Source organism: Vipera berus (assembly GCF_964194415.1).
Source record: "Vipera berus genome assembly, chromosome: 1".
NCBI classification, from domain to species: domain Eukaryota; kingdom Metazoa; phylum Chordata; class Lepidosauria; order Squamata; family Viperidae; genus Vipera; species Vipera berus.
In genome coordinates, this window is record NC_138202.1 from 116,649,041 (window position 1) to 116,667,275 (window position 18,235).

The 18,235-nt window shown below is 43.7% G+C and overlaps 1 protein-coding gene across 2 annotated transcripts; it reads right to left on the minus strand.

Moving 5' to 3' along the window:
- Window positions 1–1,581: 1,581 nt before the first annotated feature.
- On the minus strand, window positions 1,582–17,981 carry LOC308659647 (membrane-spanning 4-domains subfamily A member 4A-like). 2 transcript variants are annotated; one of them, XM_081313463.1, is made up of 7 exons: window positions 17,876–17,981; window positions 11,915–12,156; window positions 10,044–10,166; window positions 9,811–9,867; window positions 7,773–7,901; window positions 3,823–3,948; window positions 1,582–2,000 (listed from the first exon to the last, which is right to left on the minus strand). In XM_081313463.1, the coding sequence occupies exons 2-7, from the start codon at window positions 12,122–12,124 to the stop codon at window positions 1,890–1,892; spliced, it is 756 nt and encodes a 251-aa protein (XP_081169589.1). In that variant the 5' UTR covers window positions 12,125–12,156; window positions 17,876–17,981; the 3' UTR covers window positions 1,582–1,889. The 2 variants fall into 2 exon arrangements, with proteins under 2 accessions (XP_081169589.1, XP_081169588.1); XM_081313462.1 differs by lacking the exon at window positions 17,876–17,981 and adding an exon at window positions 12,303–12,936.
- Window positions 17,982–18,235: the final 254 nt, after the last annotated feature.

The window sequence follows — 18,235 nt, forward strand, 5'->3', positions numbered from 1 at the left end:
TTTTAGTAGCTGTTTTTTTTCTCTGTAGCATCAGATCTCCTACTTAATTCCCTATTTGTCTTTAAAAAACAAACATCATCAGAAATATAAACCAAAGAGAAATAAACAGCTTGCATCATCCACTGTAGGAAATCTACTTCCTCATAAATACGCTGGATGATCTCCTGCTTTCTAGGGTCCACAGGCAGCAAAGGCTGTGAAGAGCTTCTCCAAAAGTAACAGGTTTTTTTAAACTTCTTAACCTTTTTTAACCTTGCATTTTTAATCTATTTTAACCCATTTTAACCTATTTTTAAATCTGTCTTAACCCTTATTTGAGTTTTTATAAAAGGCAAAGACTTTTTTTGAAAGTATATATACCGGAGAGGCCACCATTTTGTTTGTTTCACCCATCATAACTATCTCCCAACAAGTGCCCCTACTGAGAACATGAACTGACTATACGAAGGCCAGACTGTTCTGATATTATTTTGTTTCTTTGTTGTATTCCCCATTTCCTCTGATTTCACTGATTTATTCCCTTATATAAAATTATTCAATTGTACACTTGTTCCTTCTGATGCAGGCCATATCCATTATGATTTAAGCTACAGTAGCTATTTCTGGACTTTTGACACAAAAGTTTTAAAACCTCAACCCTTGAATTTTACATAAAGCTTCCTGGGTGAAGAAATTGTAATAGAAAAGAACTTCCCAACAGTCAACATTTAGGTCAAGTCAGGATTTTTAATTGACTACCCTATCATGCTAACTTTTATCTGGGACTTCTAGAAGATTATATACCACTGAAGTTTAATATTATCTCCTTTTCCATATCATAGTGACAGGAAAAAATTACACCTGAACCAGAACACTTCTGATATGGTAGGTGATGTTTTCTGATTCTATTTGAGGTTCTCCTCATTGTTTCATAGATTCAGCCTGCTCAGAAGCCCATGGATCTTTAAATTACTAAAGATCCCTATCCCCAGTTGAAGCAAGAGAATTCCAAAACTTCTAAGGTTGAGAAGACAGAGTTTGGAGGGAATCAGAGGCAACGTGCTTTATGTATCAGCTGCTAGGAAGCGACAATGAAAAAGGTTGGCATTTTCATGGCCATATATCTAAGCTTCTGGAATGCATTTGTTTGGCCACTCTATGAACAACAAGTACTACACCAGTTTAACCAATAGCAACTGATTTAACAGGTGGCTTCTTATGGAACTCAATTTTCTTGCCATTAATTTGCATTTCTCTTCGTCAGTTATGACTGTATGTGCATAACCCTACAAAAAAGCAGTCTTGGCATAATGCCATATGTACATTAATTGGTAAATTGCATGCCTTAGCCATAAAAGTGTCATATTCATGAATTAAGCTACTAAACTGTTAACTGTACTTTTGGATTGTGCTTGATTAAGTTACATTTGTACTGGTCTTGGACAGTAATAAAATTTTATCATGTCTGTCTGTCTGTCTGTCTGTCTGTCTGTCTGTCTATCTGTCTATCTGTCTATCTGTCTATCTATCTATCTATCTATCTATCTATCTATCTATCTATCTATCTATCTATCTATCTATCTATCTATCTATCTATCTATCTATCTATCTATCCTGCTTTCTAATCTGGTACATTAAGCACTAGACCAAACTGGCTCTTTTATTATCTTTTATTAAAATATTAAATAAATCCACTGGTGATTTATAGCACAAATTCTTGCTTCTTGGGAAGCATTATAATTATTAAGCATAATAGAAGAACTTTTAAAACTTGCCACGATTTAATTTGGGGTTTAAATGCTGTAATTGAAAAATAAACAAGAAAGCTGGAGTACAAAATAAAGTAATATGAAATGCATTGCTTCTCCTGAAGCCTCTCTTGCCCACAATTCTCATGTTTTCTTCTTGCTTTATTGAGATTGGGTAACCATGTTATTGTAAGTCGGTGGTGGAGGAGGATTTGGTTCATGTGTGACTGCTCCACCTCTGATGACTTGGTAAGGCCAATAAAGCATGGTTGGCTGTAACAGAAAAGAATAGTCATTACAAAAAATACTCAGGGACGCATCTGTTACTCTGGGTAGGAGGAATAGATTCTCTAGTTGTGTATTTTTAACTGTGATACTGGCAGTCTCACCAACAGGCTGAAATCCTTGATATCTCAAAGTCCTGACAGAGAATTATTTTAAACTATTAATTAAGATGCAAATGATTTAGGGCCTGAGCATTCAAGTGACTTTTCCTGATTGAATCTCCCAACCTTATCCACACATTCAGAGAATGCCTGCTCAGGATCTCCCACCTACCTACTAAGGGGTATGACAGGAAGACCCACACCCGCCCCAGTGAGTGTTCTCTAGTATGGAATGGATGACCTTCTGAAATAAGGATGGTGCCAACTGGGATGGGCCTCAAGATTAGAAAGTGGTAAGTGGTAAGAGACATGAACTAGCTTCTCCTGAGGACCTTTGGAGATTGATTTTATTTTATGCATTAGTGTGCATTAGTTTTTATTGCAGTTATATATTGTTCATATTTTATGTTTCTGTATTTTTATGGTTACTGTGTTGTTGTAAACCTCTTAGGGTCCAGCTTAATTGAGGAGCATATAAATAAATAAATAATATTCTCGTGATTTATTCAAAAAGGACATCAGATTATTAACTTATTTTAGCAAATTAAAAGCACAAAGAAGATGCATTTCCCTCCAGGTGAGGTTATTTTTTGGTTTTTGAAATGGCTTCAACTGACAGCTGCTGTGAACTGTTACAGGTAATGATAAAGGAGAATATATGTAGCTCAGGTTGGTCTCTGAGCTTCCTTGTTTTGGGCAGATGTTTTACTACCCAAATAATAAACCTGCACTGAAGATGTTATCTAATTTGAGTAATGAAACATTTGCCAAAAAGCAACCAAGCTAGAGAGCAACAAGGCCTCCAAGACATGTATCTCTGCATGCTGATTTAGCTGCTTACACTGTTTTTAGAGTGCTTCTGTTTATTCAGGTCTAACCATATTCGCCCCTTTCCGTCTTTGTTCTTTCCCATTTTCTCCCTCTCAAATTAATCTGAAGCATTTCTGAAAGGCTGAGAGTATGGTTGATATTGGTACAAAAGGAAGCCAATTGTCGCTTCTGCCAAACAAGGGACAGACGTGGCTTTCTGCCCCACCACAGAACATGCCAATGCAGAATGTGGGCACTTGGTTGGTAATGCAATTATTTTCAACTGGTTTTTTCAAAGACCTTTGTAGCTCTGTTAGAATCCCTTTATTACCACATATACATTTGGAGATCTTAGGTAGCTTATGGTAATCATGTATTCAACTGTTGGTCTGAGAATTAAAAATGTTATTTTTTTTAAAAAAATGAAAAAGACCTTTTTCCCCCCAAAAAATGGTAGCATTATGAGAAAATGTGATCAAGTGACAGATGCTTTCAATTAATGTAGTCACACTACTGAGGTAAATAAAGTAAAAGTAAAGTGAGCCCTCTTAAATGAGGACATGAACTTCTACATCATGAAGTAAAAAGAGAAAACACAAACTGTTTTATTCATGACATTCCCTCTCTAGCAAAACTGAAGCTAGAGGAAAAAATTGCATTATCTAATTATTCATATGCAGGAGCAAAAAACCACAAGGTCTTGGATCAAAATTCAAGCCTCTCCTAGTTATACAGCTTACTGGATGTAAGTAAGCAGCCAATCTCACCTATTCTTCAGGGTAATAGCAAAGGTCAGGTTAGGTGGAGTGTATATGTAAAGAAGAAAAATGGACAATCATCTTTACATTCTTTAACAGTGACAAATGCTAAAGCTATTATCGAACTATCAACATATTTACCTGGTCATCACTACAGCAGGTTGCCTGGCACCCAAAGTGTGCAAGTGAAACAGTGATGCAAAATTCCAGGACGCTGAACAACAACAGAAGACTGGAGAGGCCATAACCAATATTATGTTCGATAAACTGTAGACATGTGGAAAGATAGTTGTTATCTGCTGAGAAATTAATATAGTGGTATGTATTTTATTTTGTTTTATGTGCTGCACCTTTAAAAGGGACCCCCAGCTGCTTCCTGGGGAAATACTGGGAGGAACAATTGTACTGGGGAAAAACAGAGGCTGAGTACAGGTAACCCTCGACTAACAACCACAATCGGGATCAGAATTTCCATTGTTAAGCAAGGCAGTTGTTAAGTGAGTCATGCGTAATTTGACCTTTCTTGCCACCGTTGTTAAGGAAATCGCTGCAGTTAAGGGAATCCTACGGTTGCTAAGTGACTCCAGCTTCCCCACCCCCATCGTCTTTGCTGATCAGAAGGCTGGCTGGGAAAGTCTGCAGAGGGGATGCTGCAACTGTCCTAAATACACTGCTAGTAGCCAAGCACCCCAAGCTTTAATCATGTGACTGTGGGGACAGTCGTACATGCGAGGAGTGGTCATAGCTTTGAGTGCCACTGAAGCTTTGAATGGTCGCTAAATGAATAGTCATAAATTGAAGACTGCCTGTACAACCTATGTGATAGGAGAAAACCGCACCAGGGAACTTTAGCACCTCTTATGTTTTGTAGCATTCTGAAGGGAAATTCCAGGTAACACTGAGAATCAAAGGGGGAATCAATCACATTTCAGAGCCACACATCATGTTAAATCATTGCACAGTAGCACCTATTTCACCTGAGCCTTGTTTCTCCTTTATGCACCACAAAAAGCTGCTCAGCTTTTAGAAGGCGGTAGCAGTGTTAGCAGAAGGCCAGACTGGAGCCTTTGTAGGAATGTGGAATTTGGAGGCCCTGAGTATCCCATAGTAATGAAAAGGTTCCCTCCCAGTTGTAAAGACCATAGTATGATGTACATTACTTTATCATTCTTATCCTTATGTTCTAAGGGTACATAAATCATAATCTTTCTTAATTCTAGGCTCTTTGGCATTCTGCCGGCCAGGTGACCAGCGATAACTCTAGCTTTGCATGTCAGTGAAGGATGCTTTGTTTTATCTTCAGTCCCTCGGCTTCTTCAGTCCCTCGGCTTCCTTATTTAAAGGGGCGTGTTCCCCAAAATAAGGTATTCAGGTTATGATGACTCAAATACAGTAGAACATTTTGGTTTAGGTTTAGGTTTTTGGATGTATATTCTCCTGAATTACACCAAGAGTCACAAGGGCAGAACCCAAAGCACTGAAAGCAAACTAATTCATTCTGCAGCTGGACATTTTCCTTATTTGGAAAATATACTGTGTCTGTTCCTATCACCCAGAACCATTTATTCAGATTCTAATTTGCAGCGCTTGCTTTGGAAGAGTCCTATTTCAATGTGTGGCATCTCCTAACTCTAGTAAACTGAATCAAAGTGCTACGTGCATAATTCATCCTTGAGTCAACACAAGATAATGAAGGCATCAAATACTGAGTCCCTCTTGCCAGTCTCTTTCCTGCCCTTTGTTGCTCTGTTCTGATTTACTTTTGAATGGTGCTGCTCTGGCTTCTAAAAATCCTACCTGTTACAGACATGGAGACTGGTTTTCTCCTCTGACTTTGCTGGCATCCATTTTGAACATGCATCAGTCAGTAAGGAAAACATCCATCACTCAGGGTACTACAACAGAAACGGGGGTGTCTGTTGTGCCTTCCTTCCACCCTCAATTTTGGCATTTCTCAAGTTAAATTTTAGGTAAAATAAAGGTACATATGAAAAGACATTGGGTACTAATAGCCCAAGCCCTACTAATTTTCCGAGAGGAGGAAGGCAGCTCTTGCCACAATTAAATATATCCTGCAAGGCAGAAGATCTGAAACAGACTAGCTGAAGCCATCTTTTCTGGCAGGGAGGGGCAGAGACATTAAACCATACTGTAAATAGATTTACTTTGCTTATTTATCAGTGGCCATCTCACTGTGGAAGTAAATAGATATAATTTGCTTGCTTCCTATATCCCAACAGGAAATATACTGTAGAGGGACTGTTTTCCTGGTGCCTGGAGAGAAGCAATGGAGGAATGTGTCTACGGAGATTCTCAGTCATCCAGGTCATGGTTGTGCGAAAGGTGCTTTTTCAACAGGCAACTGGACTTTTTTGTTTTTCTGTGAAGAGGTTTCACTTCTCATTCAAGAAGCTTCTTCAGCTCTGACCACATGGTGGGAGATGGAAGGATTAATATTCCTTGCAGACAGTTGGCTGTTTGTATTCTTTTAGCGAGTCATTGAGGCCACCATCTAGTTAGAGATGAAGAAGCTTCTTGGATGAGAAGCAAAACGTCTTCAAAGGAAAATGAGAAGGTCCAGTTGCTTCTTGAAAAAGCACATTTGGGATGATGGAGGAGAGAGGGGATGGATAGTGTAGTGTATGCTCTTAAAGCATACACGGAATGTCAGCACAGCAGGGGGCTGGACAGCTCCAGGCTATAACCGCTTTTGGCGGGAAAGCCTGAATAGAGCGAGTCGTTAACAGCCCCAGGGCATGGTCAGCTCTGGCAGGAAGCCAGGGTTTAAATCCATTGGCCACCTGCACTGGCGGGAAGCTCAGGTTTGAATCTATTGGCTGCGATTCACCTGGGCAGGTATAAAGAGACGCCAGGTAACCCCTTTGCTTCAGCTTCATTCCTGATCAAATAAAGAAGTACTACCCAGCTCAAGTGTCCATCTCTCTGTGCGACCACGCGACATTGCAGATAGGAAATCTCAAGAAACAAAATGCTGATGAAGAGGGAGAAAGAGAAATGGTTAACACAGAGGCTGGCTAGTCCAAAGAGGAATAGCAAAAGGCTTCCCCACTGTCCTAACATATCCAGTCTTGGTCACCTGACTTTATCTCCAAGATAATGGGTGAAGAGAAATAGATTTATACACCTTGCTGTTGTTGGATGGGGCCAGAATGAAAGGAGAGGAAAAAAATTAGTTTTATACCAGTACAGCTAATGATGACTTAAGGCTTGGAATCTTACTCATGGGCTGAGGATAAGCTAAAGGTAACCTCATGGGAAAATTGGAGAAATTGGCATCAACAGAGTATGGTCAAGGGCAACGACGTGATTTAGATTCAGCCAGTCTGTTTATTGCTTCCCCTCATCAATAAGGATACAGCTAGATCTATTTTCTTTACCCAACTTCTTTCCAATCATCTGTCAGGTTGGAAAGAGGAAAAATTCTGGATGTGATACTATTATGTTTTAACACTAATAAGAAAACAAAGGATACCACTTTACAAAATAGTAAAATATCAAGCCTGTGATCCCAGGTATTGGTATGGTTCTAAACCCTCCCTGCCAGAAAAGGTGGCTTCAACTAGTCTGAACTCTCCACACTCCAAAACTTACTTAAATTTCAGTTTTCTAAAACTTGTGTGGCAAATGCAAAGAAGGGATGTGAGGATGGTGGGAAAACCGGGTATAGATTTCAACATGTACGGCTGTATTCTGTTCTATATAGAATTTTCAAACTATTCTTTCTTTTGGAGCACCTAAGCCATACTGTAAAACAACCAACACTCTGCAGAGACATAGCCAAAAGGTATGTCTAAAATACATTTTCATTTTTTAAAAAAAAAATCTATCCCCCTCCTCACCAAAAGGAAAAAAACTGGAAGAGAAAGAAGAAATCTACAAAGTCCTACACACTTTGCACTTTGATTACCTAAGGAAAAAATTCAAATGAAATAGCCCTTATGTCTTTGGGACTGATATTTAAGAAAAAAATTCATACAAAAGTCAAAGGGTCTGGGATATCTCCCCTGCATATATAATCTCCTTCTGGTCTGCACATGAAGACAAAATTTAAGACAAATTGGTTTACTTACGGTTAAATCTCCAGTGTTATATTGATTTTTATATCTAAGATTGTTCAAGATCATCTCAAAGGAATACAGGATGATACCAATTAATGCCATTATAGCACTTGTGATGTTCATTCCTACACTAGATTGTACCTGAAACAGCAATGCACCAGGAGGAGAGAAATTATAACTACAATGTCAGCATAGGTCTTATTAAATGCAAAACATATAAGCAATTAGTCCCAACATACTCTAAGCATTAAATCTTAATGTTAAATGCTCTTTTAACTATACAAAATTAGAGAGGCAACCAATTAGGTGGGAATGGAGAAACCCAGGAGCCAGTGATGATAATTCTGAACATTTAAAAATTGCTCTTTTCAGTTCTCCCCTTATAGGAATGTAGTAGTTTCCCATCAAGATGGTTGTTTTTCTTCTTTTGAATACACACACTGTTCCTTTAAAAGACAAAGACATCTCCATGTTGCTATGAACAAACTTTAAATCAAAGAGGAACAGAGGAGAAGAATGCAAGGTCTTTGTAGAAGGGTTACCATCAGTTCTCTTTCCCTTTTGATTGCCAGGATGATTACCACTCTAGTTCCATATTTTTACTCCAAATACACTAGATTTCTTCCTGATGTTCCATGTAGGAATAGGAATAATGTTGGAGGTCTGATTCAAGACTTGAGTACGCAAGAACTTTGCCTTTGTTCAGGACTAATAATAATAATAATAATAATAATAAATAATAATAAACCTTTATTGTCAAAGTACAACATGTGTACATTGAGATTAGCTGAGCCTCCCCCTGTGCTCTCTCCCCCCAACACACAGTGACAACAAACCCTCCATCCCACCACACTATGTGAACCAACTACACCACACACCGGCCTCCCAAGTCAACTCTGCATAAGATTATATCCCATTCAAAAGCCTAACAGCCCACAGATAAAAGCTGTTCTTCAGCCTGTTGGTACGGCTGGCTATATTCCTATATCTCCTACCGGATGGTAGGAGAGTAAAAAGATACCGTCCAGGGTGTGAGTCATCCCTGAGAATCTTCCTCACTCTTCCAAGGCAACGAGCCCTGGCGATGTCATCCAGTGGTGTCAGGGAACAGCCCACAATGTCTTGTGCTGTGCTCACTACCCTCTGTAATACTTTCCTATCCATGGCTGTCAGACCGGCATACCAAACCACAATACCATACGAGAGGACGCTCTCTATGGTAGACCGGTAAAAGAGGGTCATTAGCTGTTGTTGTACCCTGTTCTTCCGCAAGATCCTAAGAAAGTGAAGCCTCTGTTGGGCCTTTCTAGCCACCTGGGTTGTGTTAACTTTCCAGGTCAGATCTTCACAGAGGTAGACTCCCAGAAATTTAAAGGAGGGAACTCTCTCTACACAGTCCTCCCCGATGTAAAGTGGGGCAGGTTCCTCTTTTTTTCTCCGGAAGTCTAACACCATCTCTTTCGTCTTGCTGATGTTTAGGTGCAAGTTGTTGTTACTACACCATATGGATAGTTTTTGTACCTCCGCCCTATATGCTGTCTCATCCCCACCTGTAATAAGACCCACCACAGTTGTATCATCTGCGAACTTGATTATCGCAGTGGATGGGTCAGATGATACACAATGACTAGCACCATTCCTAGTAGCAACTAAGGAAGCTCTGGTAGAACAAGCACCCACGTCATGGTCATTGACCCTCTCAGGCTTCTCTCATTTTCATCGTGGTCCTGACAGAACCTGCAGTGTTGCAGGTTGCAGATCAGGAAGGGAACTTGGGAAGAAGCCCATTGCAAAATGGGGACCAGGAGAGGCTACAGTTCTGGATGCTTGAACAGTGTCTACTGTTGACACAGAGCTTTCAGTGCAATCAAAACTTAGAAGCAAAAGTTGATCAAAGAAGGAAGTGGGTGGGGATTTTGAGTTTGTTTTTCCCCCTCAAATGTTGATTTAAGACTGAGCAGTATCTGAAGACAGTAGACAATATAAAAGGACCTGAGTGCTTATAAAGAAACAGCATCAAAGAAATTCAAATGCTATATAGCTTTCTCACCAAACCACGATTTGGACGTTTCGCAGCTGCTACACAAAGTGATCCAGAAACAATGAACTATGGGAAAAGGAACAGAAAAAGAAATGATTGTGCTCCACTGAAAATAGAAGGGAAAAATTATCAGAAAACTCATAAGAAGCCAGGGAGTTTCCAGTGCAAACAGGACTTTTATAGGTATCCATTAGGCATAAATACCATGATGCATGACTCAACAAAAATTTGCACATACTTACAAATATCCCTCCCCAAATGGGGTAACCTACACGTCCAGACGTGGTTAAGTAGTAAGAACTAATGAGACAAAGTAAGACAGCCCCAAAGCCAATGTGGATCAACCCAATCATGATCTGGATGGCCTATGGAAGGAAAACATACAGAATTAAGACGAATTAGTTCTCTGAATCTGAGAAAGGCAAACATTTTAATTTATTAGCAGCCCAGGAAAGACATCACTTTCTATCCATCTCTGAAAGGTCCTTGAAAGGGGTTGGGGCTTCTAAGCTTCCAGGGCAGGTGTTGACCCAAGGCCTAGTTTCCTATGGTGAAAAATTCAAATGGGGAGAAGGGACAGTTTGAGATACCATTGTCATTATGTACCAGACTTTTCCTCCAGATTATAATAGACCTACAGTCGGGCTGCTCTTTCACTTCTCTCACTAGAGACCCCTCTGCAGGAGGAAGTTAACCATAGTCATAAGCACAAAGCGACTTCAATCGGTTTGGGCTGCAGCCAATCTATGACCAAGGTCTTCTGGAGAAATGCCCAACACTTGCACTTCTCAAGAGGAGGGATAAAAAGATCTGGCTGAAACTATGGCTGAGCTCCACTTTCTCAGTAAGGAGCAAAGAAAAGGAATGCATATCGGAGTCAGAATTTTTCTGCAAATGCAAAAGAAAATACTAGGAAGAACAGGTTTCTGGAATATACTCCAAAGCCAGACAATAGCCAAGCCAATAACCTCAGCAAGGTGTTCTACCAGTTTTCAGGTGTGGCTCTGTATAATAAAGACAGAGTCCCAATATTTGCCTCAATAAGTGTTTATTCAGCTGAATAGACGGGCCCCTCTCATTTGAGGAGGGAACCCTGAACACACTGTGATACTCATATTAATATGCTTGCTACATTGTTTACTTCATCACCCAGAAACGCTGCCACTCTATAGATAAAAGAAATACAGAAACAGTCAGCCCCCTCCCTTGGTGGCATTCCAAGGACATTGGTGGTATCTCAGGGACATTGGGTGTCTCCTGGGGGATTGTGCATGACTCTGAAGACTTGCTGAGGTAACTGTGCCAATTGCACACATTTTCCCTTAAGACTTTCATTTGAATTATTAGATTCAATGGGGCTGTCATGTTTCTTGTTGTTGTTAGTTGCAAAGTCGTGTCCGACCCATCACGACCCTATGGACAACGTTTCTCCACGCCTTCCTGTTCTCTACCATCTTGTGGAGTCCATTTAAGCTCACGCCTACTGCTTCAGTGACTCCATCCAGCTACCTCATTCTCTGTCGTCCCCTTCTTCTATTGCCCTCAATCTTTCCCAGCATTAGGCTCTTCTCCAGTGAGTCCTTCCTTCTTATTAGGTGGCCAAAGTATTTGAGTTTCAACTTCAGGATCTGGCCTTCTAAAGAGCAGTCAGGGTTGATCTCCTCCAGGACTGACCAGTTTGATCGCCTTTCAGTCCAAGGGACTCGCAGGAGTCTTCTCCAGCACCATAGTTCAAAGGCCTCAATTCAGCCTTTCTTATGGTCCAACTTTCACAGCCATACATTGCAACTGGGAAGACCATAGCCTTGACTATTCACACTTTTGTTGGCAGGGTGATGTCTCTGCTTTTCAGTGTGCTGTCTAGATTCACCATGGCTTTCCTTCCCAGGAGCAAGCGTCTTTTAATTTCTTGGCTGCAGTCCCTGTCTGCGGTTATCTTGGAGCCCAGGAAAATAAAATCTGTCACTACCTCCATTTCTTCCCCATCTATTTGCCAGGAATTGAGAGCGCCGGATGCCATGATCTTGGTTTTCTTAATGTTAAGTTTGTCAGGTCTCTACATAGCAATAAAACCTTAATGGACTTCAAACAGGTACATTGTGAACATGCTTACCCCAAGTACTTTGATCTCAGAATTGAGAAATTTCTCCAAACGACCCTTTTGGGGAACTTGTTGAGGAGCACTGGTGGACATTCCAAGTGGCTGAGCTCCATACTGCGGATTTGGTATTGCTCCAGATGCCTGAACAGCACCACTGGGAACACCCTGGGCTGTTTGGATTATGTTCGCTCCATTAAAGGCAATTATATTTCCACTGGCCATTCTTGCTGGAAGTATTACCACAGCTAAGTTACCTGCAAACAAGTGAGGAAATGCTTGTGTCTTAGCATAAAGGAGGAAAAATCTGTTCTTTTTCCTTAATCACACTGTATGAGATAACATTCCCCTCCCATTGCAGAAGATTGCCAGAAGGGTTCAAGTAGGAGAATAAAGTACATACCACTTTCTCAGGAAGCAAAAATTAATCGTGTGTAGCACCATCCCTGAAAGGACCTCTCTGGCCCTTTGTCCAGGCACTCGGGTCCCACTGTCTTAGTCCAGTCCTTTGCCAGCTGCCAGCCTATTCTGCTCACCTTTATCCTCTCACCTAGTCATCCTCCTCGCTCAGCAGCCTGGCTCCTGGCTCCGCTGGTTGATCCTCCCAGCCGCAGCACCTTCACGGCCACTCAGCTAATAGCTCTCTGGCTCACTCGCTCACCCAGCTCAGCTCTCTTACTTTCCTCCAGCTTTCTTGGCTCCCCTTCTGGCCCGGCTCTCTGTCCCTCGCTTGCCCCACTGAGCTCTCCTGCAGCCCTGCTAAGCATGGGCCAGGCGGTGAGGGCGATGATAGGACAAGCCAGTAAACCCTTCTCCCCCTCTCACCTCCTTCGCTATTCTGTCTCTTCCTCCTGTCCTGGCCCCCTGCTTTCCCCAGCCTCTCCCTCTCTCTTCTGGTTTCCTTTCAGCTACTAGTTTCCCGCTTGCCTTTCTCCTTCTCTGCCAATCGTCCCGGCAGCTCTTCCTGCGCTGCCACTCCCAGATCACTTGTTGTTATTGTTGTTGTTCCACTTTCACCGCTCTCCTCCTCTGTCCTCTCTGTTCTTTCCCTTCCTCCCTATTTCCCCACCCAATCCTCCCCTTTTAAACCCTCTCTGTGTCTACCAGCTCTTCCTCACAAATTTCCGGCTGATCTCCCCGCTCTCTGGGCATCCCAGAACACTTGCAACCGGCAGACCGCTGTTCTCTTAATCTCACTTTATGAGATACCGTTCCCTTCCAACTGCAGAAGATTGCCAGAAGGGTTTAAGAAGCACACAAAGTTAATTGTGAATAAGGAGGCTTGTCTTCTTGCTTACGTTCCAATATTCAATGCAAAATGGGTCTTTCAAATCCTAGCTCCATCTCAGATCCACCCAACTAAATTACTTGTTCAATTACCTGTTGAGCTCCGGATGGCTCCCGACCTTCGCTCTTTCTGAAGACCTGGTTGTTTGAACAGGCCGGCCTGGACTAAGGGGTTTGGGTATATATATATATATATTTATTTATTTTTATTGAAAAGTTTTACAGTACATTTTTTAAAAGACAAAACCCCTCCCAACCCCCTCCCCTCTCCCCAAACCTCCCCAACTCTTCCCTCTCCTCCCCCTCCCTGACTTCCCAGAGCTAAATAGAGGGTATAAAAATACAAACAATCATGGTGGACCTGCAAACAGGTTAAGGCTTTTTGGATAAAAAATTGGTGGAATATGCAGAAGATCTTCAAGCAAAGGATAAAGTTTTGTCCGCAATTGTTTTTGTTGGGTATAATTACAGATGCTACTGTTGTGGACACTAAGTTGATGTTGAATTTAATTACAGCAGCAAGACTTTTATTAGGTCAATATTGGAAGAAGGAGGAACTGCCGACTATAGAAGAATGGACTTTAAAGGTTTCTGACCTGGCGGAAATGGCAAAGATCTCGGCTTATTTGAAAGATCATTCGCAAGAACGTTATATTATGGAGTGGAAAAAATGGATTGAATATATCCAGAATAAATATGGGACTAAAAAGTTTCATTTAGCATTTGAATAAGTCTTCCTTTCTATTTTCTCTTCTTTTTATATGTAATATTAGTATTGCTTGTAGTTATCTTATATGAGCTAGAGAGTGATAGATTTAAGAATTTATTGTTGGTAGCATACGGATGTTTATGATTGTTCTTTGTTTTTATACCTTGTACTTAGCTCTGGGAAGTCGGGGGGGGGGGGAGGGGGAAGGGGGGGAGGGGTAGGGAGGGACAGGTAGGGGTGGGGGGAAGGGGGGATTGTTAAAGATAAAATGTATTTTAAAACTTTTCAATAAAAAAAATACAAACAATCATAATCTACTATATGCAAACAACAATAAGATATTAAATTCTATCGTACTTTAACTTTTATTAAAATGACTACAAATAGTTAATATATCGCATAAGTCCAATACTTATTCAAATGCTAGGTGAAACGTTTTAGTCCCATATTTATTCTGGATGTAATCAATCCATCTTCTCCACTCCACAATATATCTCTGTTGCGACTGGTCTTTCAAGTATGCTGAAATCTTTGCCATTTCCGCCAGGGTTTGGGTTTATTTTTTAACTATTTATTGTTAGGGCTAAATCACTTAATTTTACTTTTAACTTTTGTACTTGTATTTTATTGCCCTGTACACCCCCGAGTCCTTTGGGAGAAGGGCGGTATAGAAATTTTATAAATAAATAAATGCGCTCTCTCGTGTGGACAAAGTGTTACTGTAATGTCCCTTCTGTCCTGTTAGTGGCAATTAGATCTAAAGGCATCAGACATGGATGATCATGTTGATTGCCATCTTCCAGCAATACCAATTTGGACAGAACAAATTATTGCAAAGGCCTTAAGAGCAGGCATCTGCATGCCAGGTTTGTTTCTGGAATGTGGTGAGATTTCTTATCAGAAATCAACTGGAACATCAGCCTGGTTTCCAAAAAAAAAAGAAAGAAAAGAAAGTCTGGATAACCCCAGAAAAAAGTGAAGTGATAAAGCAAAGTCCCAAATGCTATCGACATCTAGTGGCCCTCTAGATCTTTAAAACCTGGACCCAATAGGCCGAATCACATACACAATTAAGATTTGAGCATCCCTTAAGACAGTGGTGGCGAACCTATGGCATGCATGCCAGAGGTGGCACTCAAGAGCCCACTATGCTGGCATGTGTGCCGTCACCCCAGAGAGAGGGATGTGGGGCCAGGCTGCTCCCCTCTCCACATATGCAGAGTCTGGGAACAGCTGCGAGAGCCGGGTGGGGAGAGGGAACCTATAAAAGGTTTTGGTGGGAGAGTGAGTGAGTGGACTTTGGAAGTGACCAGTGGTGAGTTTCAAACAATTTAACAACCGGTTCTCTGCCTCGCCTTGGTCGGGTGGGCTGCTCAGTGGGTCTGCTGGGGTGGGGGCAGGAGGTCCTGGTTGCAGAATTGCTGGAGGTCTCAGCTGGGGGACAGCAGGGTATGTTGGGGGGGGGGCTGCAGGAGTCTCAGACTGGGGTGGGTGCAGGAGGGTGGAGGGGTCTACAGGTCCCAGCTGGGGGGAGGCAAGGGGGTCCGGCTAGGGGGGCGGGAGAGCTGGGATGCCTCAACGGAGGAAAGCCGCCCCTCCCACCGGCCAAGCCTCTCATCCACACAGCGTTCATGTTGGATTGCATAGAAGGGGCACCAGGCAGGGGGCTGGGGGGGAGGTGGCTGGCAAGGGGAATCAGAGCTGCCATCTCACTTCCGCAGTGCAGCCCCATCAGCGTGGGCAGACACAGCCCCGCGATGGCCAGAAGGCAGCCCTCGCCCGGTGCGGGCCCTGTCCACTTGGTGGCTCTGACAGGGGTGGCGGCTGCTGCTGCTGCTCCTGATGCTCCATGCCCCTCAATCGGCCAACCATGCAGGGAAGCAGGAGGAGGAGGAGTGGTGGCCGGGTATCTGGAGCCGCCTCAGCTACTTGCTGGCAGCGGCACCTGGGCAACGTATGGGGCTGGGCAGGAGGCAATGGTAGTGATCACTGTTATCGCTAGGCCTGGCAGGCAGCAGCTCTGTAAGCAAAGCTGTGCTGCCCATCCCTGTGCTGGTGGGACCAGTGGCAGGGGAAGAGGGGTTCCGGCATGCACGAACCCTTCACCGCTGTCGCCCCATGTGTGCCCCGGGATGTGCATGCAGAACAATGCGTAGTGGCAGCATCAAGGGGTGTGTGTGTGCTGGAGCCCGCCTTCCCCCACCACCACCACCACCAGCAGCATGAGAATGGGCAGCACAGCTTTGCTTCTGGAGCTGCTGCCAGCCGGGCCTGGCAATGCAGGGCTATGCTGCCAGCTGGGTCTGGTGATGCAGGATTGTCCTCACCTCCTGCCCAGTTCCAAGCCACGTGCACAGGAGGTGGTGAGTGCACGGGGGCTGACAGCATCTGGTAGCAGTGCGTAGCCCACTGTGAATACTGGGCTGGACCTCCAGCAGCAGCACTGCGGCGGCATTGGCAGCACACCAAGTCAGGGGAACATGTGATGCAGGCCACCGGACACACCTATAACATCCCAACTCTAGTTGGAGGAGCAAGTCACCACTGGTCATCTCAGCCCCCTCGAGGGTCTTGCCCTTGGCCCGCGGGTGGAGCTCATCTCCCTCAGTATTTACCATGGCCACCAGTCACTCATGTAGGCCCATTAGGCTGCCACCCAGCCTGAAGGAGGCAAAGTGGTCGGCTAGGAAGCCCCGCATAGAGGTGGTAGAGCACGCCCAGGCCCAGCAGAGATGGGGAGGCACGCAATCCTAGCTGCATCATGTGCCTCTCCCTTCCCCTACTCCACCTGCTGCTGGTCTGGTATTCGCAGTGGGCTGCGGAACCCCAGTGTGTGCCACTTGTGGGGCTGGCAGGCTATGGCTGCTGACAGACACCGTCAGCCGCCATGCGCTCGCTGGCCTGTGTGTGCAGGGGCTGATGGTGTCAGGCAGCAGCTACCCTGGCCCCTGCCTCACCTTGCTGCACAGCAATGGTTCCCACACCCTTTCCGCTGCCTCACCCCACAGGATGAGCCTCCTGCGCACTGCCCCACCCGCCAGACACTCCCTGGATCTCCAACCCTGCCCAGCCCGCACAGGCATCCCTCCCCACGAGCAACAGTGAGGTGGCCACGTCCACCCAGTCTGCCATTACCATCGCAGCCATGCCCACCCAGTGGGCCACGTCCATTGGGCACCAGGTGATAAATAAGTGGGATTTGGGTTGCAGTTTGGCCACTCGGTCTCCAAAAGGTTTGCCATCGCTGTCTTAAGAGAAAGCTGTTTCCCTTCAATCAGAATAGAGCTGGAAGGGACCTTGGAGGTCTTCTAGTCCAACCCCCTGCTCAAGCAGGAGACCGTATACCATTTCAGACAAGTGGCTGTCCAGTCTTTTCTTAAAAACCTCCAGTGATGAAGGACCTACAACTTCTGAAGGCAAGCCTTTCCACTGGTTAATTGTTCTCATTTGTCAGGAAGTTCCTCCTTAATCCCAGGTTGCTTCTCTCCTTGATTAGTTTCCATCCATTGTTTCTCGTCTTGCCCTCTGGTGCTCTGGAAAATAAGCTGACCCCCTCCTTTGTAGCAATCTCCCAAATATTGGAATGCTGCTATCACGCCCACCCATCCACCTCGCCCTTCTTTTCCCTAGACTAGCCAAATCCAATTCTTGCAACCGTTCTTCATATGTGTTTTAGTTTCCAGCCCTTAATCATCTTAGTTGCCCTTCTCTGCAGCTTCTTGAGCGTAGAAATTAGAAGTTAAAGTTAAGCAGGAATCGATTCCCCCTGCCCCGACCCAATAAGCCCACTGCATATTGGGCATTTCCATCGTGGAAACACTGATTACAAACTCTTTCCTGTCTGCTAATTCTGCCCCAAAATGCTCCCATCTAGAAGGCCTGCGGTGACTTGCATGGCTGGGAAAACCACGGATGGATGGGAGCAGGGAAGAACCATACATTAATTTTTATTTTTTAAAAAGTAATCAGAATCTACTCACGACAACCGCTGAAAATGAGAAACGCAAACGCATCTGGGAGAAACGAAAGCGATCTACCAGAAACAAGTGGAGGGCGGGGCTTTCCCACCCTGCTAAAAGGAGAGGTTTGCTCAGACCTTAAACTGAAGACTCCCGAAAAATAAAGTTTCTTGCTCCCTTAACTGTGTTGCAGTAAATAACAGTTTGGGCCCGGGAATCTTCTGCTTGATTTAGAGAGGAAAGGCAAACTACTTGTCCAAGTTTATAATGCCTTGTTATTCCCAGACTAAAACGAATCACTGAAATCAAACGCATCCCTCGACATCTCTTGCGCTTTCTCCCAAAATATGCAAGTCACACGCTGGGAGGGGCTGGTTTTTA

What these genes read in the sequence shown, in the direction of transcription:
- LOC308659647 (XM_081313463.1), bottom strand. Translation starts at nt 12,124, where the DNA reads ATGGCCAGTGGAAATATAATTGCCTTTAATGGAGCGAACATAATCCAA. An exon ending in CTGAGATCAAAGTACTTGGG is followed by an intron (nt 10,167 to 11,914) that starts GTAAGCATGTTC and finishes TTCCTTCCATAG; the next exon opens with GCCATCCAGATCATGATTGG. An exon ending in ATAACACTGGAGATTTAACC is followed by an intron (nt 3,949 to 7,772) that starts GTAAGTAAACCA and finishes ACATGTCTACAG; the next exon opens with TTTATCGAACATAATATTGG.